Genomic DNA, 25,367 nt, shown 5'->3' with positions numbered 1-25,367 from the left:
AGGCCCTGGCATAGGTTGCCCAGAGAAGCCGTGGCTGCCCCATCCCTGGAAGTGTCCAAGGCCAGGTTGGATGGGGCTTGGAGCAACCTAGGACAGTGGAAGGTGTCCCTGCCCACAGCAGGGGGTTGGAATTGGATGACTTTTAACATCTCTTTGTGGTTTCTTTTCCAGGCATCTTATTGGGAATGACCTATAGGAGAGGGGCTGAGTCTGGTTGTATGGGATTAGGGTCAGCTCATGGGTATTGCTCAGGCTGCCCGTGGCTTCCTGCCTGCCCATCAGCAGCCACCTCTGAGTGCCAGCAGCACCCCAGCTCCGTGCAGCAGCTGCCTCTGCTCCAAGGAAAACACCAAGCCCTCCTGAAGAGATAGATGAAATAATAATATTTGATCAGTTATGGAGGGAGAAAGGAAGTCCTGGGGCTCTCATCTCTCTTCTTGCCAAGCTAACCAGCCTTGCTTTTCCTGGGAGACATGCTCTGTAAAAACATGGGCTCAGTGTGTGGACAGATCCTTTCAGTCTGTTCTCCAGGGCAGAAATACCCAGTGATAGGAGAAGTCCTGTTTGCCCTAATTTCACTGGCCTGTCCTTAGGACCCTGAGGCACAGCTCACCATGGAAAGGAGCTGCTTCAGCAGGGAGTATGCGTGAGCTGCAGCAAGGATGCAATGGTTTTGCTGGGCTCTGCTGTCCAGAGATGAAGGAAACACTGTTCCTCTGGGGAAATGTCTGGTTTAAGCACTCCGAGGTCTCTGGCTTCCCTGCGGGGAAGAGCCTGGTGCAGGCTGGGCTGCTGCAGAAGGGTGGGTGTCCTATGGGGAGACCTAAAAACTGGGGCAAGAATTACTGCTGGACACGGTGGGGCTCCTCATCTCTCCTCGGTTTTGCTGGCCCCAGCTGTGAGAAGGGACCTGAGAACACAGTGGGGGGGTTGGAGCTGGATGATCTTTACAGTCTCTTCTTCCCAAACCACTCTAAGATTCTATAAACTTCCACGGATATGGACATCATATGGACACATGGGTGCTGTGGGGACACCCTTGCTGAGGGCAAGTGCCATTCTTTCGCTCACAAAGCAATCTAATCCTGATCTCTCCCTTTCCCACCCCAAGCCCGCCGCGGTGCTGACATTTGTGGTTCAGGGAACCGTGGGTCAGGTCAAGGGCTGCTGGGCAGGCTCAGCCCTGCCCGGGTGAGGCTCTCCCCGCCCCGGGGGCAGACCCAGCCTCAGCCCAGGTGTGTTCAGGACTCGCTCCGCCTCGCCTGGCGTGGCTGCAGGACGGGCACCGGAGCGAGAGCGGCTGTGGGGGACAGGGCAAGGAACATGCTGGGCTGAACCGCTGGAACCGGCCTGGAGCAGCGAGGGATGGAGCTGGTAACTGCTGGGGCTCTGTCTCCTCTGCACCTGGCCTGGGGGAAGGATTTCTGCTTGGTTTTCTGCTGCCGATTCATAGCTTGGGGCTGTTCTCTCCATGGAGTGCCAGGAGCAGTTCATCCTGGGAGTGAGGTGCGCACTCTCATCACTGCTCCTGCTCTGTGTGGAGACCACACAGAGGCTGCTTTGCTGCCCCAAAGCAGGGGCTCCCAGTGCCTGCTTTCTTCTCCTCTCACTCTGACATGAGCTGCAGTTGTGCCTCTTAGTGTAACAAAAACGAGAGTTGGGTTTTACTTATTTATTTGGGTTCTGGCAGAAGCTGGCGGGTTAATGAGTCGATGATATCTGCAGTGCACTCTCGTCAGCCTGCCCGGGGTGCCTGGGCTTGGCTCCAGCAGTCCCACGCCAGGGCAGAGGGCAACACAGATTAAATATTTACCCACCAGAGCTCCCTTGGGAATCGAGATAAAGAATGGAGTAAGCCAGAAAAATTCCAGGAGGGGAACAGGCAGTGCTTCCTCTCAGCTGTCTGGCCTGCCACATCTTGAATGGGGTTTATCTTCCTGTGTTGATTCATTTTAGAGAAGCGACTTCAGGAAACTAATGAGAATTAGTTCAATTTAGTTAGTTAATGGAAAAGAGAAGCTCTGGGGTGACCTTATTGCAGCATTTCAGTACCTGAAGGGGCTACAGGGGAGGTGGAAAGACACGTTTGACAAAGCCATGGAAGGACAGGATAAGACTTCAGACTGAAAGGGGGCAGGGTTAGATCAGATATTAGGAAGAAATTCTTCACTTAGAGGGTGGGGAGGCCCTGGTTGCCCAGAGAAGCTGTGGCTGCCCCATCCCTGGAGGTGTCCAAGGCCAGGTTCATGGGACTCTGAGCAACCTGGTCAGGGGTTGGAATGAGTTGATCTCTAAGGTGCTTTGCAATCCAAGCCATTCTGAGATTCTATAATTCAGATTCCTTTTCGTTAGTCCAAGGTATCAGCACAAACCTCCTGCTGATGCTCCTTCTGAAAGGCACCTTTATCATAGGCTTAAGCTGAGCTTTATTCTGCTTCCTAGACTGATCTTGATGTTGAAGAGCATTTTATTTATAGGGAGAAAATATGGAAAGTTTTGTTGCCCCCTGACTCTGTAATGCTTCTGTCCCCTGACTCCTTAATGCTCACAGCTTTCCGGCCAGTGGAAGTTTGTTTCCTTTTTGCTCTCTTCCCCTCTCATCCTTGCGTGGGCTTTTGCCAAGTGTTTTATTATTCACAGTCAATTATTTGGCCAGATGTAGCTGTAATACATATTGTGAGCTTTTGGCAGCCCTTTAAATTTATTAGTGTATTCTCCCGGCGTGTCAGCTGGCCTGATTTTCAGGGGACCTGAGCCCTCGCTGGGCTCCTGGGACACCGGGACTCCACGTGTGTCCTGCCTGTGACCTGCCCAGCCCTCTGTTTAGGCTGAGCATCTCTCTGAGCCAGCTGAAGGTGTGTGAGTCGAACAGGAGAGCTGCTTGGATGGGTTTGTGGTTTTGAAACAGTCCCAGCTCTGATGGAAAATTATCCCTGCAGGGACGGGGAGAACTCGTTGCACTTTGGAGGGTCTGGCTAAGCTCGGCCGTGTGCAAGGAAACAGCATTTGCAGGAGCTTTCTGGGGAGGGATGGATTGCCCAGCTGGGTGTGGGTGTGCAGGAGGTGGCCATGGGATGCGATTTAACCCCATCCACCCCAGCAGTTCCCTGCAGTTGGCTGAGGGCCAGACTTATCCCCCCTTCCCATGAGCATCCCATCAGGCTGCACTTTGGGGGAACGCTGTCCTAGTGAGGGGCACTGAGAGTGCATCGAGCAAGATAATCTCCCACTTAATTAGGCAAATCAGTTGAAGCTGGCATTTCAAGGCAAGAGGAATAGCCATTTGAGGGAGGGAAAGGGAAGCTTGTATCCATCCCTCTGTAATTAATAGTGCCAAACTCGGGATTGTCGCAGCCCATTTCTGCTACGGCCGTGCCAGGGAGAGGCCTGACCAAAAACCCCCGTGTCTGCCTCGCCTGGGGCACACTGAGACAAGCAGGTACTTTTTCCTTTCTCTTTCCTTTGTCTCTGAGGGTGCTGATGAGGAACTCTTTGCTACAATAAGGAAAATCAGCAAGGGGAGGGAAACAGCGCTGAACTCTTCAACTGCTGCTGCAGCATGTGCAGCAGTGATACACTTAATTGCAGCTCCCTGCAATTGCATTAGGGCACCTCACTGCTTTGTTTCCTGTCCGGCATCGCTGGAGGGATCGGGTGCATGTGGCATTTTTTTTCCTGATTCATCCTCCGTGTGCCTCTGGAAGCTCCCATTCCCGTGGCTCGCCGCTAGATTAGCCTGTCTGGGCAGCTCACACGGCATCAGGCTGCTGACCACTAATATGAAATATAATTGGAGCAATTCAAACCTCTCCCCCAAGGGCTGGTTCTTTACATCATGTACTACCCTGTGAAAGTAATAAAGTCAGTGAAAGGGGTTATTCAAGAGAAATTGTCAGTGTTTAATAAATCGTGCAATTAAATGCAATAAAACCTCAGTATGCTATTCATCTGTTCTGTCTTAACACTTAAGGCTGGGGCTTTTTTCAGAATAACGAAGTTCTGTCCTAGATAATTTTTTCCAATTTCCTCATTAGACAGGTTCTCGTGAAGCCTTGCACTGAACTAAGCTGCCAGAGCAGAGCACCTAATGTAATCATGGCATATAAAAAGTTATAGAGCAGTTCAAGGACTTAAGTAGCTCATAAATTTTTCTTCATACTTTCTCCCTAGTTCAGTTCAGGGCTGAATTTAAGCCACGGCACTGCAGGCAAAAATTGTGGTCCCTTCTCTCCAGCGTGGGATGGTGGGACTCAGGGGAGTGAGGGACTGAAACAAAATGTTCTTTAAGTGCCCTTTTAAGCTGCACTGTCACTGATTAGCTCCCTTTCTTCAAGAACCTGGAGTGTGCTAACTGTGTGGGGGAGGAATTGAGTGTCAGAGCCAGTATCCATCACCTGCATTGGGAGGTGCTCTTGTTGTCTCTGTGTGCTACGTTTGGATTGCGTGTCCTCTGCTTCCTGGGGTGGAATTAAAGGCAAGGGGAGAAGCATCCAAAGAGCCCTGGGGTCCCTGAGCTGAACCAGCACCATGGAGGAAGAGCATTTGGTCCCCAGGGTCATTAGGAATGCACCATCGAGGAGGATATTTAGTGCATCTCTTCCCATGGTGGAGTTTTCTCAAGGAGGGTGGAGATGGACTGGACATCTCTGGAGCAGCACTGGCCTCTCCCCTGTTTGGTGCTTGTGTACTGAAAATAAAGTGCAGCTTTCATAGCCAGCAGGTGCATCAACAGCATTGCAGCACCTCTGCCAGGAAGCTCTAACACTGAATTCAGTGTTTGCCAGATCCTCCCGAGGGAAATTCTCCATCACTGGGTGACAGTGGGGAGAAGGAGGTGCTGGCCTCACTGATTCTGCTTGGTTTCCATGCTTTGCTCCTGCATTTCCCCCATTTTCAGCTCTTTTGTCTTCACCAGAAGTGATTTGTGAGCCTTTGGAGGATCCTTTGAAAGAGCAAATTCTCCTCCACTGCTTTTAAATTTTCACCAGGATCGGCACATCCTTGGTGACCAGGGTTGAGTGTGCAGCCCCTTTCTCTCTGAAAACAGTGTGATTGTTTAAATTGCCCATTGCCACCCCTGTAAGCAGCTGTTCTGTGCTCTGCTCTCTCCCCTCACCCAGGAAGAAGCGACTGATTTCAAAGCCCTCCGAGCGAAATTTCAGAATGGCTCCGACTTGGCCCACAAGCTGGGGCAGCCCCACCAGAAACCTCCCACGGAGATCGCCCCCAAGCCCGGCTCTGCAGGGAACACCCCGTCCAGCCCTCTGCCCCTGACTGAGAGAGAGCTGAAAGTATCAAAACCTGCCCACCCCACCTCCCAACCCTCTGTGCCCACCCAGCACAACCCCTTGGCACGGCCTCAAGCCGGGCTGGGTTACAGGGAGCGGATTGGGCACAGCAAAGAGCACAAGGGCAACCCCTCTGAGAAAGGGCTGAGTTCTCCCAAGAGCAGCTCAGAAAAGCCTCTGCTGTCATGTGGTGCTGACCAGCAAGGATCAAGCCAAACAACTCCAGAGGACCCTTGGCTCCCAGATTCTTTCCAGCATGTCTTACAGATCTGGGAAGAGACTTTATCCCGCAATGAGAAAACAAGTCCAAAGCTCCCAACCCAGCGGGCAGCAAACTCAGCTCCTGCTGCATCAGGCAGTGACAGGATGCGACCTTCTGGAAGGTCCCCTGTGCTGGACTGGTGTGCCCAGAGGAAGGATGCTCTGCATGGCAGTGGGATAGCTCTTCCTCAGGGTCCTGGGAGACACAGGAGCTCTGATGGAGCAGGTGCTGAGGGTGTGGTGGCATCTGCATTCTGCCAGTTGGGTTATCGTGCATCAAGAGAGCCAGCTCAGCACCAGACAGGTATGGTAAGGTGTATTCTTAGCACTGAATACAGAAATACGTGAGTATATAGGTGCTCTGGAAGTGCAGGATACAGCAGCTGGAGAGAAAAGCTCCTAAGAGTTGGGACCCTCAAACAAGAGGCCAAACTGGCCCATTGGAATGCTCTGTTCTTTCTCTGGGGATCCTGGAGATAAGAAATGGGTCTCAAACTGCTGCTCAGCTTGGGTAAGGGGTGGATTCCCCATATCCAACAACTTTTTAAAACTCACTCTGAGTAATTGTCTACATTTTGAGAGTAGGATGAAGACTGAGGACAGGAGACTATCTTAGTTTTGGTGTGCTTTGGTCGTTTGCAATCTCAAGGTAAATGTGACTGCACACAGATGTGAAAGGCTTGACTGGTCTGCAAAGACAGTTTAATTCTAATTAAAATAGCTTAAACCTGAATCCCCCCACTCTGCACCCTCCCAGCTTTGCAAAAGGTCATATTTAAGATCTGAGAATATATTTCTTAGAGAATCTGGTGCTAGGAAACTCAGAGGCTGTGAAGGTCCCCTTGCTGATGTCACACTGGGTGATGGGGCTCTGAAAGCCTTAAGTCTGTGTTTACCCTGGAAAGCCACCTCGCCTGGGCTGAGCACTGCAAACAGCCATGGCCCTAAATCCTGGCGGATTAAAGTGTTATCAGCATAGAAAATTGGGCTGGTATTTTATAATCCAGAGGAAGGGAGCTGTCGAGAGCTGAGAGCCCAACATGGTTCATGTGGTACAAATCTGTAAAAATGGACATTTCCATTTGTTCTGCCATTCTGGTAACGTGGTGAGAGACCCCCTGTGTGATGGGGACGCTGAAATTGGGAGGAGGCAGAGCTGGTTAGAAATGTCAGTGTAACAACTAATGATCCTGCATGGATTTTTGCTTAAATCAGGGCTAATTGCTGCCTGTCCTTGTGCTTCTCTGGAGCAGAACTGGAGCCTCCCTTCTGCCAGCCTGGAGCAGGAAAATGGTCTTACAGCCCTGGAAGCAAGTGGCCAAGAATTAAACCTCTCCCTTCAGCTGAATCCCTGGGTCCTGCCCCTGGGAAGCCTCCAAGACCCCCAAAGTTTGATCTCAGTGCTTTCCAAAGCACCATGCCTTTGGTCCACAGAGGAAATGAAACAAGTAAGAGATACTCAGTCTTTTTTCCCCAGATCTGTTCTGTAGAAAATGAATTAAAATGTGCACTTTATTGACATCTGTGAGGCTGCGATTTCAAGTGCACAGAAAAAAGACGTTGTTACTTGTTTATAGCTTCTTCCTCAAACATTAATAAGAGCCCAGCAGTTCCAGTGGGGCCGATTTTTGCTCTTAATCTGGAAAAGGGGTCTGGTTTTCCAGGCTGGACTCCATCCCATGCTCAGAAACCCGCTTCCCTCCCAACTGCAGCGTGTTGAGAGCAGTTTACAGCTGGCTGTAAAGCAGCAGCAGCTGGCTATGAGCTGAGCTGATCTTTATCACTCCTCTTCAATGGGAAATGCCTTGATTCTGGAGCACACAACTGTGGGAAGGCACAATAAAATTGTTAGAAAATAGTCTGCTAATCCCCCCCACTTCTGTTTTAAATACAACAGAGGACAATGTCATTAAGTGTTCCGGCATCAAGAAATGCAAAAGTTCAGTTTCCCATAATAAAACTCTATTGATGTTGCATAATAGAATATTCTGGACCACTTATTAAGCTGCTAAGTGGTGTTTCTTTATAGATACAGGCTTAATTATAGCCAGATCTTTAGGCACAACTTTTGATGAATTCAAAGGGAGCTGCTTTTCTAAGAAGGGCTCTGCTAAAGTCTCTTTGGCTTTACAGTGCCAGTGCTTATTGGTGTGCCCTGGCTTTGATAAGAACGAGAGGGAAGAAGGGTTTTTCACCGAAACTCTTCTAGCCTAGTTGCCTTTTCTAAATATGTTAATTTGAAGGAGGGAACTAGTTATATTTACATGCCATCATCTCCATGCCCTCCCAGTATTGCTGGGTTATCTGTCTCTAGAAACCTGGGGTTGTTTCCTGGAAACATGAAATAATGACATATTGACAGAGCCATGGCCCCAGTTTCTGCTGGCAATCCTGTGTCACGCCTGCCTTTGTGTGCAGCCAGGAAGGGCTGTCCCTGTCACACCTCCCACGTGCTCTGTGGGAGCCTGGGCTTGCCTTCCAACACTAACCCTCTGTGTGTTTGTGTGCAGCTGCTGGAGAAGAGGATTACCTGACCCCTGAAAGGTGAGCCTGGGGAGAGGCAAGGTGTGGCTCACAGGTGGCAGGAACATCTCCATCCCATTTCCCATTCAGCCTGGAGGGAACATCCCGCTCCTGGAGGCAGCAACTTGCTCTGGGGGTTGTTCAAGGAAGTGGAAGTGTGCAAGGCCAGGTTGGATGGGGCCCTGAGCAACCTGGTCAAGTGAAAAGTGTCCCTGCTTGTGGGAGAGGGAGGGTTTGGAACTGGATCATCTTTAAGGCTCCCTCCAACCCAACCCACGCTGGGATTCTGTGATTGTGTGGACCTAGATGGGAAGCTCAAAGCTGGTTGGGATGGCCCTCTCCTAATGGAGAAATCTTCATCCCTGTTTCCTCCTGTGAGCTCTTAAAGCCTCATGGAGAGCCATATCCATGTGTCTTTAGGTCTGGTTTAGCTGGTGGGAAGGAGAACACTGGCAGTGCTTTAATTGCACAGTCATCACCCCCCGTGTGGTTTTTGCTTCCTGTTTGCTGTGTACTCAAGGTTTGTGTTTTTAGAAAAGAGATGCTTTTGAGAACTGTTGTTGAAACAAAGCTGTGGCATAACCAGCAGGTGTTGGGGGTTTCTTTGCCAGCAGTAAAGGAGTTTGTACTCCAGCATGATTCTGTGATCCTGTGTTTGTGCAGCCAACACAACCAGGGCACAGGAGTCACTGCCCTCCATCACCATCCCAGCCCTTCAGCTGTCTCCACATGCTGAAGTGAGGTTTTTATTGAGTGGTGGTCCAAAATCACTCGAGTTTGTCTGAAAGAGCTCAAAAATCTTGCAGACACAATTCTTTGGTATCCTGGCTTGGCATGAGTGGTTGTGCAGCAGCCTGGGTTTTGTACAACAAGAACAGCAAAAGTGGAGGAAAATACTCATATGCATGTTTTGTTCTACTTGTGTAAAGGGGAAATGGAACAGCTGAACCAAAGCAAAGAGAGGGGAATTCTTAAAATACTTTCTGTGCCCAAACAACTCCTCCAGCTATCGACAGCAAGTTGTTCTTGACATCATGAGGTTCTCCTGACAGTGTGGGCTGATGTTAACTTTTAACCTGTACTTGTCAGAAGAGAACGGGTCAAAAAATAACCTCTTCCAAGCTGTTCTGCACTACAAGAAGCTGTTCTAGCAATGCAATGCAGCAGGATTAGCTGTCTTGCTCCAACACTTGTGATATGGTCTTTACAGTAGGTCACTTGTTAAATATTAACCCTGTGATAACGGAGAAAATGAATTAATTAACTCTGGCATAAAAGCAGAATAACAGCAGTTTGGGGATGGAATTCCCCTCCTCGAAGCCTCACCTGGAATGAGGTCCGGTCTCTTAGAGACCTTGACATAGTTTCATGTGCTGACTAATCTTGAGCTCTGATTGCTTGTTTGGGGATAAACACGCTGTGGGACCAGCCAGGCAGTGTCCCCAGTGCTGGGGGGCTGCAGGGGGCTGGGACAGCCTCTGGTATCAGCACAGCCTCCTGCTTGACTTCAGGGTTGTTTCCTTCTCTGATTTCACTGCTGTCAAAGTGCACCTTGAGCTTCTTGTTCCTTGAGTTCTGGTTTGCCCTTAGTCCTTGCTCTGTCGAGGCCGAGTTGTGACAGTGAGGTGATTCCCGGAAAAACAGACCCTCCCTGGGGTTTTTTACAGACTTCCAGTTAGAAGAAGGAAGTTCCCGCTAGAATTCCTCCTGGTGCTCTTTCTCCACCTTACCCTGTCCCCCCATGTGTGTTACAAGCTGTGTTTTGCACCTTTGCTGCTTCCTGGTACATTCCTAAAATGCCCAAAACTGCTGCTGTGGTCGGAGGGGAACACTCAGGGATTTGCCTGGGTAATTCAGGAATGCTGGGTTTTCCCCCTGTGCATCTCCTCCCAGATGACACTAAAGGGAATTTCTGGAGAAGGAAAGGAAGAAGGAGGATGGGGAGATGGGAACTGGACTGGGGAGCCCAACACTCGAGGCTGCGTGGTGCTGGAGCTGTGGTGCTTTCCCTCCTCCTGTGGCTGGCATGTGCCACTCACAGGGTTGGAATGGAGTGGGTGGCTTGATAAGCCCAGGAGCAGGACCTTTAAACATCTCCTCTGCTATCTCTGCTTTCCCTTTTGTTCCCTTCCACGAGAAGCCACGTGCCAAACAGTGCAGCTGGGAATTGTTATCAAAGTACCTGAGTAGGCCTGAAAAACACCACACTCCGATTTCCTTGGATTTTTTTTTTTTTTTTTTTTGTTCTGTTCCTCCTTGAGGGATTGCTGTAGGCAGGAGACTCTAACCCTGATGTGCTTTGAGCCCTCTAAATGCAGCGTGGCCTCCCAAAGGACCAGCAGTGGGAGCGTGGAGTCAGGGGGAAGGTTCAGCTGAGCCCTGCATCTGCCACAGGTCTCCTCTCCCTCCGAGGAATTCCTGATTTCACTTGGCTTTTTTTGTAGCCTCATTATCAAAGTGCTTGATTTCCTTGTCCTTAAGATGAATTTTTTCTTTTTTTCATACTACTAAAAGGGACAGGAAAAAGAAAATCTTTTCTCTCTTTTTCATCTTCTCAGTGCTCAACTTGAAGAGTGGAATAATTATGAAGAAACCCCGATATACCTGAATCAGTCTGGGGACACCACAACCTTGTGTGTCATTGAAGGTACTTTGAAAGTCAGGACTATGAGGTGAATTACATGCTAGCTGGGGAAAAAAAACCCTTTAAAACAGGAAATAATATAGCTTCTTCAAGTTGAGAAAAGCAGCTGCACAGTGGTCTGGGATAACAAGCGTGATTCTCTGTCCTATCCTTCTGTGCAGTGTCAGAATTCTGGGGCACAGACAAAAAGACATTTTGGGGGTGAGATGATGCTTATAGTAAAACTGCAGTGGGGAATATCACAAGACATCACCCATGTAGAAGAGAATAAAAAGAAGATAGTGAGGCAAACCTCAGCATCTTCTTGGGAGCAGAAGGACGCAGAGCACAAGACTTTTCCACCTCCATCAATATTTTTTCCCAGTATGATTTTCTCTATGAAAGGTGCCACTGCTCTGCTTTTACATTTTCCAGCGTTGCCTCTTTTGGGGAGGTTATTTCTGCCATGTTGCACTGATTTTCTCTCCCACTGGGAAGGGAGCCAAGCAACTCCCTTGGGGGGAACTGCCACAGCCCTCTGGGATTTCATAGATCCCTGAAAACTCTGGCCAGTCAGGCTTGGTGCTGCAGCTCCCTGCATGTAAACCAATGTTCAAATAGCAAAGGGAGGGACCTGCAGGACATGGTGAATGTCCATGGTGAATGTGTGCCTGGATGCTGAGCATCCCAGCTGAAACTGAGTTTTGCAACTAAAAATGTAGTGACTTTAACATGGACTAAAAATTAATATCTGTTCATAAATATCTTTCCTAGTACCTAAGGCAGAGCCTCAAAAACACAAGGTGAGTGTCTTGAAAACTTTTAATATCTGTATTTCTTACCTTCCAAGAATTTCTCTGTGTGTTCTCTGTGAAGACTCTCAAAAAATAAATAAGAAATTGCAGAGGGGACACAAAGACTAATGAGATTCCCAAAGACACCAGTGGGAAGAGTCAGTTCCCTTGACTTCCACTGCAGAAATGTAAGGAAGTGATAACACCAGCTGGATGTTGGTAGTAGACCAAGTAGATGTTAGGCACAAATATCAGGAATGTGAATTTTTGAAAGACAAACCCAATTAAATGTTCTGGAAATTCCTGGCAAGGGTGAGCTGGTGCTGGTAATCCCTTTGTGAAGATGTAATAGCAAAATTGAGCCAGGCTGCTTGGCATGGCAGCACCCTTGAAGTCCTGGCTCATAAGGGAGAACAAGTTTGGTGGGCACAACTGGAGGGGTTTTCATCCCCTGGTGCAGGGATATCTCTGCTGCAGATCACTCTTTTTGCTTCCCCCTGGCTGCAGAGGTGGCAGTTCCCCTCGGCAGTGGGGATATCCTGCAGGGAAGGCAGGATCCTGCATGGCACGGGGCAGGAATTGCTGAAGCTGTTCCTAGAGAAGCCCTGCTTGGCTGAGCTCAGGGGGCAGCTGGGCTGAGAGCACACATCACCTCGTGCCAGGAGATGTCCAGGTCCTGGCTATCAGTTCTGGCCCTGCTGAAACAGGGGAAACTACTCTTGGTAAAATGTCAAACTCTACTTTCAAGTCCTGGCTTGCAAAGCCATCAAACTGCCTGGGAAATAGCACAGCTTTCCAAACATAATTGTCTGTGTGTGATTTGCAGAGAGGTTCTCTGGCTTGGACAGAGTCTCATTTTATGGTAGGCTGGGAAATCTTTATTTAAATTAAAAAAACTTCCACCTCCTCTGCCATCTCTCCAGTCTGAAATAGCTTCCTTGCTGACCAGTAGCTTCATTGGTCCAACCCTAGCACTGTTTCATTATCCCCATGTAGTTTGTCAATATGTGTATGCCCTGTCCTGCAACGTAGATGAAATATCCTTGCCTGATGACTATTCCAAACACAAAATACTTCTGGGCTTTCTAAAGAAATATTTCTTTAAATGCTGGTTGACAGTTGAGGCCTTGTATGAAAGCTTGACTGCTGAGAAAACACAGTGGCTGAAGGCTTTCCTCTTCTTTATTCTAGAAACAGAAGATTTTCCCCTTTGCCAAATCCAGGTAATTTCCTTTCCTCTCTCTCAAACTTCTTCTCGCCCCACAACTGACTCAGGTTAGGAGTTGAATATTGCAACACTCAGTAAATAGAAAGAAATATATTTCATATATTTCATGACCAAGACAGCGTAGATGGTGCTTTTCTATGCCAGCACTCATGGTTGCTAAGATGGTTTTCATTCTAAAGCATATCTGGAGGGGAGATTGTAAAAAAATTACACTGTCTGTTCCTACTGGAACCTGAACTCTTCCAGTGTAAGCAGGGAGAGTTATTTATGAGCCTCTCAAGCTGGGGCACCTGGTTCTAGATCCAAGGCAAGGCAAAGTCCACACTGAATTTCACCCTACAAATGTCACACTCCAAGCTCCTTGTGGTGTGTATTCATGGTCACTGTCTGAAGGCTGGGGTTTTTTGATGGGGATTGAAGAGTTATGTGATAAAATGGGGTAATTTTCGTGGGAAATGTGATGATGGAACAAAAGTTATCAAGTCCTGCACCCTGTTGCTGTATCTTCTTCCCTAAATCTTGATGCAGTGTGGTGAGAGGCACACCATGTGATCCAGGTGCCACTACAAATGGATCTAATTTGTCCATTCCTGCTATGAGGAAACAATCATATTAGTTTATCTCTCTTCCAAGAATGATTTGTATTATCCCCGAGTGACCACTGGCCTTTAGATTTGGATTTGCCCTTACTTTACTGGTGGTCACTTGGGCATCTCCCTCATCAGAGGGAGAATGAGCTGCCTCCTTGGGCACTGTCATATGGCAGTGTGTTTTTCTGTGGCTTTGCTGAAGTGTCTGCCTGCTGAGATCTCTCTCATTTCTGAACATTTCAGTCCAGAAAGAGCTATAATAGAGGATGAAAAAGAGGGAAAGCCAAGTCATGGAAGAACGAAACTGGAAGTGAACAAAATTTTCCAGGTATTGTATCCTCGAGATTAATTTTAATAATTATTATGGGATGTCTCTTCTCCTTCTGTCCTCCCTCTCTTTGGGAAACAGTTGAAGCTTGAGCCCTTAATCCCAGGGGGTTTTCTGCCTTCTCTTTTGCCTGTTCATCACTCAACTGCTTCAGCCTAAGAAGCTGATGGAGAAGGATGTGAAACTCTTTTAAGTCCACAGATAACCTATATTCTTATGGATACATAGATGTATAATAGAATTATGTATTAGGAAGCCATTTCTAAGGGCTGCGTTGACCAAACCAAACGCTTGATCCCAGACAGGTGGAAATGAATACATGTCTCCCACCAGCCAAGCCAAGGGAGATGGCAGAGGTGGGCTGAAGGTTCTGCAAGGGAAGCAGGATGTGACCAGTCCCCAAACTGCAACGTATCCAACCCCACCAGGGCTGGCAAAAGACAGAGCAGAGCTCTGTGAGTATCTCGTTGCGCCACTGAGTGTTTCCTCCATCCCCAACCTCATCTGCTGCCCAAATATCTCTTCCATATGGGAAAAAACGTTAAATTTGGAGGCAACTCTTGAACCAATTTAGTTAAAGCAGGGCAAAAGGTTGCATGAGCATTTGTATTCTGGTCTGAATCATTTATTTTGGCTGTGCAAATAGCTTCCTAAGTTGGTTAACCATCTGCGTAACTCCGGCCGAGGTGTTTGTTTTTCTAGCAGATTGCCCTTATCCGTGAGAGCTGAAATCCATCTCCTCTGCTCCTTATAATTTATGGAGTCTCAGGAAAGCGGTTGGGGCAGAGCACACGTGAACAGGATGAGAGCCTGAAGTCTCCCTCTGTCCCTTAGTGAGATGGGTGATGGCTCCTTGCTCCATCTCCTTGTGGTGCCAGGCTGGCTTTGGGCTCCTTCTGCCAGGATACTCTGAGACAGTGACCAGAGCTGCTGATAGGCACCTCAGCTGCACAATTAAACCAAATTACATTCCCTCTGTAAGCACAGTTTTGCAGCTTAAGCTATAAATGTTCATGGGTCCTATTCTGCAAAGGCTCTGCAAGCCTCTGGTGTGATATGGCAGCATTTCAAAGATGAGAGAGAGAAAAGTAGCTCTGTTATGGGCTCTGTGGACACACCAGGAGTGTGAAGGAGAAAGTGTAAATTGACTGTGACCGTGGTTATTTTTATTGGTGTGGTTCTCAGGTATTATTTTTTTTTATTAATATTTTAAATCACCTCATAATAATTTTCTGGTTTGGTTGGTGTCTGTTTCTGTAAAAAATCCTGCTGGTTTGCTTGGCCTTTGAACAGCTGGAGGTAATTTCTGTTGGGACTTTTTTTTTCAAAGTGCTCCTGGTGACCCTCCTGCTTAAACAGAGAGGCTGATTTGGAGAATTGTTGGGTCCCACCCCTGCCTGCTTTTCTTCTTGGTGGAATTTGAATGTTTTGCAGAAATTTCGGTCTTTAGCTGGACCAGACTGAGATGGCACCTATGTCCAGCAAGACCTACTGCAGGAATCAGAATGGTTTGGGTTTTGGAGGGACCTAAAAGATCCTCTCATTCCACCCCTTGCCATGGGCAGGGACACCTTCTACGATTCCAGGTTGCTCCAAGCCCTGTCCAGCCTGGCCTTGGACACTTCCCGTGTTTACTTACCAACACTATCTGCTTTTATTTGTGTGGCTGCATTTCTGTGTTGCTCCAACTCTCTTTAATCAGTTTTAAAGTTTTAACATTGCCACTTAAGAGTTCTCCAGTAATAATCTTTTTCTAACCCAACTCCCAGGCTTGATTCCAGCCCTCAGTGAAATCCAACTTTGGGATACTCATCCTCCTTGGGTCCTTTCCAAGATGTTGATTTACAGGTGTATTCCAAAGGTCTGGTTCATTATTTGGATCTTAACATTTCCACCAACCATGCCAAGCTTTCCCTCCAATCACTTCTCTGGAGATCCAAGAATAACCTCTTGGATGTTTTTAGGTGAGGAAGGTTTGGGTCAGAGCTGCCAAAATTGAGAATATCAATGGACATTTTAATTTTTTTAAACCTAAAATATTTCTATGACTTTTAAAATTTTTAAAGCTAAAAACTTTGAAAATTGTTCACTTTTGTTTCTTGAAGTGTCTCAGAGGAGAGAATTTACTGGACTCCTGGAATGGAAAATATATCTGCAGGCTCTTATTTGTTGTGTTACCCTTAACAGGTGTCCTTGCCCTGAGGGAAGTTCCTCAGAAAAGCTCCAAAAGCAAAGATCCTTTCTCATTTCCAGGGCACAGCGAGGGTGTTGGTGCTCCAAAGCCAGGGGTGGAAGGAACAGCCTTGGACCAAAACCCTTGGCAGTCTCTGCAGGCACCAGAGGACATCTATGATGACGTTGAGGAGTTGCAGGACAGACTGTGAGTGTGGGCCTGGGCTCTTGCAGTGCCTGTGACTATGAAATGTCATTTAAAAAGGCATTTAAAATGGCATTTAAAATGTCTGCTGCAGCAAACCCCCATGTCACACTTGTGTCTTCCAGCAGCCACGGCTCAGATGCCTCAAGTTCCTTCACTTCAGACAGCAGTAAGTGGGGAAGCTCAAACAGGAGCTGCTTTTAATTTGGGCTGGTCCCTGGGAGATGCTGGGAATGGTTTCATTTCGCTGTCAGCATCTACAGTGTCTCCTTCTGGGCGGGTTGCTCTGAATTCCCATTAAAACCAGTGGGGAGTAGTATACATGTCTAGCATGGAACTCATCTGAGCAGCCCTGAAGCCTCTGTGAGAGTAAAATGTAAAAGGTCTGGGTGCAATTTGTCCAGCAAACCTCACCTTATTGCTACTGAATGGGGCTTGTCTTAATGGCATGCCTTGGTTTTAAGTTTCAGGAAACAGCTACGAGGAAACATATGAAGATGTTGAGATTGGGGGTGATAATCCAGCAAAACCAGGGTAAGCTGCAATTTCTTAGCCTGTATTTTGAAATTCTGGCCATGCAGCCTTGATCTCACATGCCAGGTACTGGCTGGAAGCCTTTTTTCTTCCTGACTCAACTGCAGAGAAGTTGTTGCATGGGTGGGTTTCTTCCCTTTCTCCTCCCTCCTTCCCTTCTGGCTGACACTTAGGGAGAAAAAAGTCACTACCAAAATTAAATCCTGAAGCAGTGAGGGGGATCCTTTTTTCCTGTGACACCTTCCATCCTTTGGAAGTACTGCCCTTCCAGACCTCTCCCTGCATCAAACACACAGGACAGTCTCACTTGCCTTCTCTTGATTAAAAGTGTTGCTCGGCTGTAGCTGAGAATTGGCACCTTTTTTGTGTGTGCCAAAAGATGTGGTGCTCAAGGGACAAATTGTCCCCATAAAACAGGACAAAGTGCTCACATTTGAGATCACAGAAGGCTGGAAAAGAACCTGATGTGCTGTAACTAACTTGCAACCTGCTCTTTTTTATATAGCCTCTCAAGATGTTTGCTTCCACGGGGTGTGTTATAAAACCAATGAGTTTTGCAGCCTCGGGTTTATATGTTGCCTGAGCTTCCCAAATGGATTGAGGTGAAACGTGAAGTTTAGTTGGGTTTTGTGTGGTTCCCTACCCTCATGCAGTAAAAAGTTGCCTTTGGAAGGAACAGAGACAGCCCTTGGGGAAGGCATATGTGGCACACAATAGCTTGGAGAGCAGCTGGTGGCTCTCTCCTGAGGAGCAGTGTGGGAGGGATAACAAGGTGTTGCTGTACATCTGCTTTTCCCTTACGGATGGGGGGCTTGCACTGGCCTGCATCTGGATCCCAGTCCAGCTTCCATGTGGATGTAGAGCCTGTGTGTGTCAGAGAGGGAGGAAAAAGGGGAAAGCTGAAACCCTGGAGGTGACAGGATGGTTATTAAAAGAAGGAAGTGTCACTTCTCTGCAATTTGTCCGTGGGAGTTGTGTGGTGGGGGTGCACCATCTTCTCCAACCCCGAGGGAGGCGTGTTCCCAGATGGATCATGCACATCCCCACCCCCTGGGAAGCACATCCGTGCCTCTTCTTTGCCCCTCTGCACACGGGTGCAGAGCAGTGGCAGAAATTAAACTCTCCTGCTGATTCACAGAGGAGCAGTGCATCTTGCTGGGGCTGCAGAGGAATTTGAAGACCATTTGGGACCAAATTTACAGGTTTCAGAGGTCAGGGTCTTAATCCCCAAACCAGCCTTCCTGTGATCCTTCTATTGATCCCACGTGCAGGATTAAGTGTGCTGATACACATAAAGGGTTTTTAATAGTCCTTGTGCAGGGGTAACAACCCCCAGGGGAGGATCTGGGTTGCTTGCAGATACTTTACTAGAAAATTGCTGTGTAGATTTGCATCCCTTCTCAAACTTCAGGAGGAAGTGTGTGCCATGGACCATGCTCCTCAAGGACACACACAACAGAAGTGTGTGATGGAGGGTGGCTCAGAAGGTGCCCCTGATGGCTCCTTTAATGGTCGCTGCAACGCTTCTGGGTAATGCTGCCCTTTCCTCAGGGGTTTTCACTCCAAATAAACTTGGATCACCCTCTAGTTGTTGGGTCAGAGGAGAACAAGTTCAATTAACACAGAAAAGTTTGAAGCTAAGCAAGGATTTGATCTTGGACTTAATAATTAAGCACCTTTTGCTGTGCTGGTGCTTATCCCAGTGAGTCTATCACCCATATGATGCTGTTATGGCTTAAATTCCTCTTCTGAGCTGAGGTCCAGGGTCTGCTGACCTTCCTTTCCCTGCCTCAGGATCTCTGGGGCTGCTTCTGCACCTTGTGTCTCTTTTAATTTAAAACCTGTTTCTCTTTTGGACAGAACAGAAAAACAGAAGAGATTTGGAAACCTGTTTAAGATAGAAAAGTTGAAGCTGAACAATTTCAGGCTCAAGGACAACCTAAGGTAAGAAAATGTTGATGGTCTCACCCCTTCCCCCTTCAAGCCTGAGGACTCTTTCTGGCAGTAATTAGAGAGCAGGAGGTTCTAGGAGTAAGGAATACAGCTTTTTTGGGAAAACTTAGGCCAAAAGTACTTCTATCAACTCACTAGGAGCTGCTATGGCATGTGTGGCCAATGGTCCATCTGTGCAGCTTCTCCAGAACCTCTGGCATCAGGAATCTACAGGAGCTGGTCCTACAGCAGTTTCCAGGTTTCCATAGATTTTCTGCTGCCTCTGGTACCTTTCTGGTGCCTCAGCATGACACAAGGTGCACAAGGGAATGTAGGAATGTGATACATGCTGCCTTGACCTGTGAGCCAGGATTAGGGTCGGCCTTGCTGATGTGGCACTTGAGGGTTGAGGGGTTTTATTCCAAGTCCCATTCAGAGCCAAGCTGGCAACAGCATCTGCTGAAGAAGTTTGCCAGTGAGTCTTTAGTCTAACAGGGTAGAGGATATTGTATAACTTCCTACAGTGCCTTTTTGGGTACTCTAATATTCAAAACCCTGGATAAGTTTCCAGGGAAATTGCCTTTTCCTCAAGTGTGCAGTAGCTGCCTGCAGAACCCCTCCTCCACTGCTGCCAGTGAGTGCCTCACCCTGTGCACAGTGCCTGAACTCCAGGAAAACGCTGCCTTTTCTTATTTCTTTGGAAAATCCAGGTTAAATATTTCCTCTTTTATGTTAGGGAGGCTTGTTTTCCTTACAAACCTCTTCACAAGAGATGCTCTGCTGTGTCAGTGGCTCCTTTAGATAGAAATGTCACTATAGGGAGCCACCCACCAGGTTTTGTGCCATTCTCCTGTCTCAAAGAACCCTTAAAACTCCTGAAATCATCTTAGACATTGTCACATTTGAATTCCTGGCCAACCCCTGGCACTGCAGATTTACAGGAGGGGATTACTACTGACTACAATTGCCAACTGTCCAGCAACACTCTTGCTGTTGGGAAGGGCAGCAGGAGTTTGGGCTGTTCTTTGGATTCAATGTAGATATTTTCTGCTTGATGAACACATGGCTGTTGCTTCTATCAGGATGGAAATGCCTATTTAGCAAGGGATGTCATTTTGGCACATGCTGTTGGTACCATGAAGCCCATGCACCTCGACCTGTCTCCATCACTGGCAACCTGTTGGGGCTCGTGGCTTTTTGGGTAATGCTGATGTGCAGATCTGTTTCTAAAAGCCTTTTTTCTATCCACAGATTGGTTTCCATTTCAGCACCAAATTTAGGTAAGCACATACCTGTACCTGACTCCAGGGGATTTGTGTGTGTTTGAAAGGGCAAATATTTTGTCCAGTCAGCTTGGTGCATCCTGCCTTTCCAAAAATCATGTAATGTGGCAGCAGTAGCTTTGAAGACTTGAGAGAAATTTGTGCTTCACTCAAGCATGAGGGTTTCGCTCATTTTTGGGTGGTTTTGCTTTAAAGAAGAGCATTCCTCCAGCAGATCTGGATATATTCAGGAAGGTAATGTGCAAAGCAGTCCGTGCTGAACCACTGCTCCCAGGCTGGACGTGGTGTGTGAGCCCGTGGCCCTCTGGCAGCTCTCTGTAAAATCTTTATTGCTGCCTGCTGGAGGGTCGAGTTCATCCTTTACGTAAATGGGGTGGATACAACCTCAACCTTCAGTGAACATGCCCATGTCCTTGGGATAGGAGCCCTGCCTGGGCTGGCTGCAGTGCAAAGCTGGGGCTTTGCTGCTGCTCCTGCTCCATCTGTGGAGCTGGGTGGCCAAACCCACCCAGAAAACTGCCCATACACCCAACTAACCAGCCCGAGCATCATTCCTTGTGCTGGACCTTTGCTGGGTGTTGGGAATCCTGAGTCTCCTTTTGCATTTCTTTGTCCCCCTTGGGTCAAGTGATGAGAGCAGCCCAAATTTTCCTCTGCAATACATTATTTGGAGTACCAGGCTCAAAATGACATCTCCTAATGATTTTCTTTCCTGCATTTTGATTGACAGCAGCTGTCTCCCAGGAGGACAACGTGTACGACGATGTCGATGTGGGGCAGAGAGAGACCAGGTGAGGAGGGTGCCCTGTCCTGGGGTTGTCCTCAGCCCAAGGAGATTTTCCTCTTGGCACAAACCTATGCCTGGTACTGTAACCCACTGAGGGTCATGAGCTGGTTGGGATTCAGTCCTCTGGAGACAATCCAGGTGCCCTCCCTGTGTGTGTTTAATTTGGCAGGATGTTTCCTTGCTGTTACCCATTTAGTGCCAGAGACGTGAAAAGGAGGGAGCGGCTCCCTGAAACACATGAGAAATCAGATCTTTTTCCTAAGGAAGGAAAACTCAGGCTCCCAGACCCGATTATCAGCCTTGTCCTGGCAGGCTCCTTGTCAGAAAAATTACTTTTAATAGGAACAGCATGTCCTGGTGCCTTGCTGCCAGATGATTGCGGTGGCTGCGCGTGCTGGTGTAAATCACAGCAAGTGTTTGATTTCAGTGCAGGGTGTGGGGGAGACGGAGAAACAGCCCGGCTCTGTAGGTACATGGGTCTGGGGAGGGGACGTGATCTGCTGGGAAAAACCTGAATTCCTGTGTGTCTGTTCCTCTCAGAGGGAAGGATGAGAAGTACAAAGTCCGGATGCCAAAACTTCGGATGGTGAGAGAGTGCAAGGACAAAAGGAAAAGCATCGACGATGTGGAAAGGTCTTGATTTGCATTCTGTGTTCCCGTTCTGTCTCACTTTGTGCACGTCTCCTGAGTAGTTTCAGGAGTGGGATGTCCCTGATTGCACAGACATTTTGTGTTGGCTGCTAGTCCAGGGTCCTTTTCCTTTGAAGCCAGATTTCAGGAATCTTTGCAGAAAATATCTCAAGGGTGAAACAAACTCTTGGATCTGAACTGAGCACAAGGGGGGGATACCCAGAGGTCTTATCCTGAAGTCTTGTCATGACTTTCCACTGAGCTGAGACAAAAAACTGTTACTTGCTGTATATTTGGCTCCTTTTTTGCTATTTTAGTAGGTTTAGATTAGATTTTAGGAAGGAATTCCTCCCTGTGAGGGTGGGGAGGCCCTGGCACAGGGTGCCCAGAGAAGTTGTGGCTGCCTCATCCCTGGAAGTGTCCAAGGCCAGGCTGGATGGGGCTTGGAGCAACCTGGGCTAGTGGAAGGTGTCCCTGCCCATGGCAGGGGGTGAAACCGTTATATGATTCTAAGATTTTATGATTTTGGCAAGAGCCTTGTATTTTAAAGTCTTGATTATTTGGGCTAAAGTCTTGATTATATTGGACTCTTGGTGTGCCATTTGTGCATAAAAGGAAAATTTTTTTTGTTTGTTCGGGGCTTTTTTGTTTGGTTGGTTTTTTGGGGGTTGTTGTTGTTTGGGGGTTTTTGTTTTGTTTTTGGTTTTTTTTGTTACTGGTGCAAGATTCGCCATGAAGTGGGGGATTTCCTTTCCCTTTCAGATCACAAAAATGTGCATCACAACAACCTTTTTCATGACCCAATACCTTCAAACAAATACAAAACAGAGACCCATTTTTCAGGTTCTCACCACAGAGTTCCTGCATGGGGTTGCTCAAACACCACTGGTTGTGCTGTGCAAAGTCACAGGTATAACTTCACAGACATCAGGGAGTCCAGACAATTCCATCCCTTCCTCGGAGATCACAGGTCCTGCAGGCTGAGACTGCCGAGGAGGAATCTCTTCACACCTTAAGAGTCCCTAATTTCAGCTCTTGTTTCGCCTCGTCTTTAATTTTAAGTGCATCAAAATGAGCCAAGGATGAATAATTTATTACAAATGGGTGGGGGTTTTTGGCTTGGTGTTTGTTTCCTGTCTTGGTTTTAAAATGAGTGCTAACAGCTGTAATTTCATGTACCAGAAAGAGTGGCATCCTCATATGCAGGGAATGCCCCATTCCCTTTAAGTGGGTTATAAGAACTTGTTTTCCACTTTACAGTGCCATATAAATGTCTGCTTGGGGGACTTTCTCCTCCATGTGCTAAAAAACCCAAAGAAATCTGGAGAGCTGTGTCCAACCCCAGTTCCATAAGTGACTCAGGATGAGAGTTATCTGGGGACCCTTTATTTCTGAACATAAATAAAACCAGAAGGAGACAGGCTGCTGGGGGAAAAGCGAATTGTTGACTTCCATAAAAACGGGGCTGATTTGAAACACTCAATAGAGAGTTTATTTGTTTCCACGCTGCTTACAGACCGAAAAAAACCCAAAAATTATCCCAAATGGAGATACAAAATGGCTCAAGTTGTGCCTCACTAAGAAATTCGAGTTGTCTATTCACCCTTTTTTGAGAAATAGGGATGTGAACAGTTTGCTTTCCTCTTCCAAGGGTTCCTTGCAGACGAGGCTGGAATTAGACTTTGGGTTGCAACTCCAGATGTGCCAGGGGTTATTTACATGGAGCTCAGAAGTGTGTGTGTGTGTGTGTTTATCTCTTCTTGCAGAAATATCTTCCAATTCAAGAAGAGCAGTGAAGAAAAGAGCAAGAAGATGGAAAAAGAAGAGAAGTTATTTAGAGAGACATTTATGGTGCGTGTCCTTCTAGCTGTGTCAGGGGAGGAAAGCAGCTCTGTGGCTTGTTCAAAAGACACATGCTGCAATGTTGTTGGTCCTCAGTAATGCTGGGAAAGTTGTCCCACCGACCTGTTGCCTTCTCCCCTAATCTGGGATTTCCAGAGGAGAAAAGCAGCTCCATGGTTTGCTTAAAAGACAGCTGGTGGAACCTTCTTGGTCCTCAGCTCTGCTGGGAAAGTTGTCCCCTGACCTGTTGCCTTCTCCCCTAATTTGGGATCTTCATCAGAGACGTTGCAGGGGTTTTTCCTCCCTCCTTCTCCCCAAAGCCTCACAACCCATCCTGCAATCTCTCCCTTCCTCCCTCCCCACTGCCCTTACAGAGATTGCCCACAAATAGAGAGCAATTGCTGGTTCCTTCCTGTCCTGCAGTACCATAAGGAGATCCGTGTCCTCGCCACGGCCGCTGCCGCGTGCTCGGTGCCCAGCCAGAGGCGCGCTGACCTCCCGCTCACAGCTGGGGAACAGCTGGACGTGATCGATGCCGTGCAGGGCCACGCCGTGATCTGCCGCAACTCCCAGGGCAGATGTGAGTCTGCAGCCCAGCTTTGGGGGGCAAATCAGCTCCCAAAGCACAGCATGTCCTTCGTGCTCAGCCACTCTGGCTGCATTTGCTCAGTTTTAACTAATTCCCTTCCTTTTTCCTCTTCCCTCAGATGGGTATGTTCTAGTGGAGCACTTGAACTTCAGGTAAACTCTGATTTTTTTATTTATTATGATGCACATTTTCCTCTCTTTCCTGTGTGGGGATAGCAGGAGAAACCTACTTAAAACTTCTGAAGGCAGGGGGAGTTAATGTCAACAGCCACTATTAAATATTAAATATGGAATAAGTATTTCCAGTCTTGCTCTGCTGCTGTACAAGTTTCCAGTCCAACTGCAGCTAAAAAAAGCCCCATCCAGTCATGACTTGTATAAATTGGAGATTCCTGACTTGCCTTCAGATATGCCATATTAATTCACATCTGCTGCAAACATGGGCCACTCAGTGTGCCTTGCTTTGCCAAAACACACCCTGAAATTCCCTGCTGCAGCGTTTCCTTGCATGCTCATGCATAATTCACACAAATGAGCCTCCTCTTACCCAGGTGGCCCTTGCTGGAAAAATTTCTTTTTTTTTCTTTGAGACAGACAGTACTAACTGCCCTGAGAGCTGCTCTCCCCTGGAGCATCCCTGAAGGTCTCTTTTTGTGCTTCCTGCATCCATGACAGCCCACATTGGTCAGCTGTGGAGTGGTGATGGGAATGTAAATAAAGCTGGGGTTTTTTACACCATTTAATGTGCAAGAGATGTTTCCTTCTCCTTTTTTCCCCCTGCCATTTAGAGCATGTCTTCAGTGATTATTAGTTATTTTCAGTATTTCTCACTTTTTGGAGTACCCTGTTGGTCAGCTCTGAAATAGCCATTACATTTCTGCATTTGCATAAGAAAAAAAAAAAAAAATAGTGCAGTTCAGTTGCTCCATCTCATTGTTGTCAGAATTGCAAGTTTCCCCAAAAGATTTTCTCTTTTAAAAGCAAACCATATAAATTTGAACTGGTTTTGGTCTTAAAAGTGTTGGGAGAAGTACTACGTATCACCACTCTTGCTGTGTTAAATATATAAAACAGTGGAGAAGTTGACTCATTTCTCTGAAAAAAAAAAAAAAAAAAAGGGGAGAAAAAAGAGTAAATAAAGCACTCAGTCAAAATTTGCTTTATTTTTGTAAGCTAACTCAGGCATCCCACATATGTAAAGGCCGACTCCTGGCTCCCAGGGGCTCGCAGCTACAGGGAGTTACCCAACAGTTGCCCCTGTGTTCAGGCTGTTCCATCTCCACTGTGGGCCTGGAGGATGATTACTTCTTTTAAGAAAAATGCTCCTAAATGTAGGAAGAGAAACATAAATTGCTAATGGCTTCTCCTCTGTGTATTCTGTAGATACCTTTTCAAAAGCAAAAAAAAATGGGGATAAAGTTTTTACATGGCTTTGAAAGAAAAAAAACCCCTTAAAATCTGACTGTAGTGTACAGCTTTTACCCGTGCCTGGCACATTTTAAGAGCCCATATCAGTTTTCTCATAAATATCCTAAAAATGTAAGATGTTTTAATTAGAAATTATTAAATGTTCCATGCTTAAGAAAAATAAAAGTGCTGTTTGCCACAGGGCCATTTCAAAGCATAGGAGACATCAGTAAAAAAACCAGAGCAAATATTTAACATTTACTTTTAAGTCTATACAGGCATTCTTATTTATTTTACCATGTGGTCACTATTAAGTGTATTGGCCTGCATCCATCCTTGCAGCAAAAAAAAA

The 25,367-nt window shown here is 47.2% G+C and overlaps 1 protein-coding gene across 3 annotated transcripts; it reads left to right on the top strand.

The window, feature by feature from the left end:
- The first annotated feature begins 1,282 nt into the window (after positions 1 to 1,282).
- FYB2 (FYN binding protein 2) lies at positions 1,283 to 24,346 on the top strand. Of its 3 annotated transcripts, none has more exons than XM_032118551.1 (20): positions 1,283 to 1,374; positions 5,121 to 5,853; positions 6,803 to 6,997; positions 8,060 to 8,093; positions 10,631 to 10,719; positions 11,470 to 11,498; positions 12,681 to 12,712; positions 13,551 to 13,635; positions 13,937 to 14,090; positions 15,889 to 16,015; positions 16,141 to 16,181; positions 16,477 to 16,546; positions 18,407 to 18,490; positions 19,730 to 19,758; positions 20,492 to 20,552; positions 21,089 to 21,181; positions 22,945 to 23,029; positions 23,444 to 23,600; positions 23,728 to 23,761; positions 24,203 to 24,346. In XM_032118551.1, the coding sequence occupies exons 1-20, from the start codon at positions 1,366 to 1,368 to the stop codon at positions 24,210 to 24,212; spliced, it is 2,151 nt and encodes a 716-aa protein (XP_031974442.1). In that variant the 5' UTR covers positions 1,283 to 1,365; the 3' UTR covers positions 24,213 to 24,346. The 3 variants fall into 3 exon arrangements, with proteins under 3 accessions (XP_031974442.1, XP_031974441.1, XP_031974439.1); XM_032118550.1 differs by having other exon boundaries at positions 16,138 to 16,181; positions 20,495 to 20,552; XM_032118548.1 differs by having other exon boundaries at positions 16,138 to 16,181.
- Positions 24,347 to 25,367: the final 1,021 nt, after the last annotated feature.

Source organism: Corvus moneduloides, chromosome 9, assembly GCF_009650955.1.
Source record: "Corvus moneduloides isolate bCorMon1 chromosome 9, bCorMon1.pri, whole genome shotgun sequence".
NCBI classification, from domain to species: Eukaryota; Metazoa; Chordata; class Aves; order Passeriformes; family Corvidae; genus Corvus; species Corvus moneduloides.
This window is presented reverse-complemented; position numbering and strand designations above follow the sequence as displayed.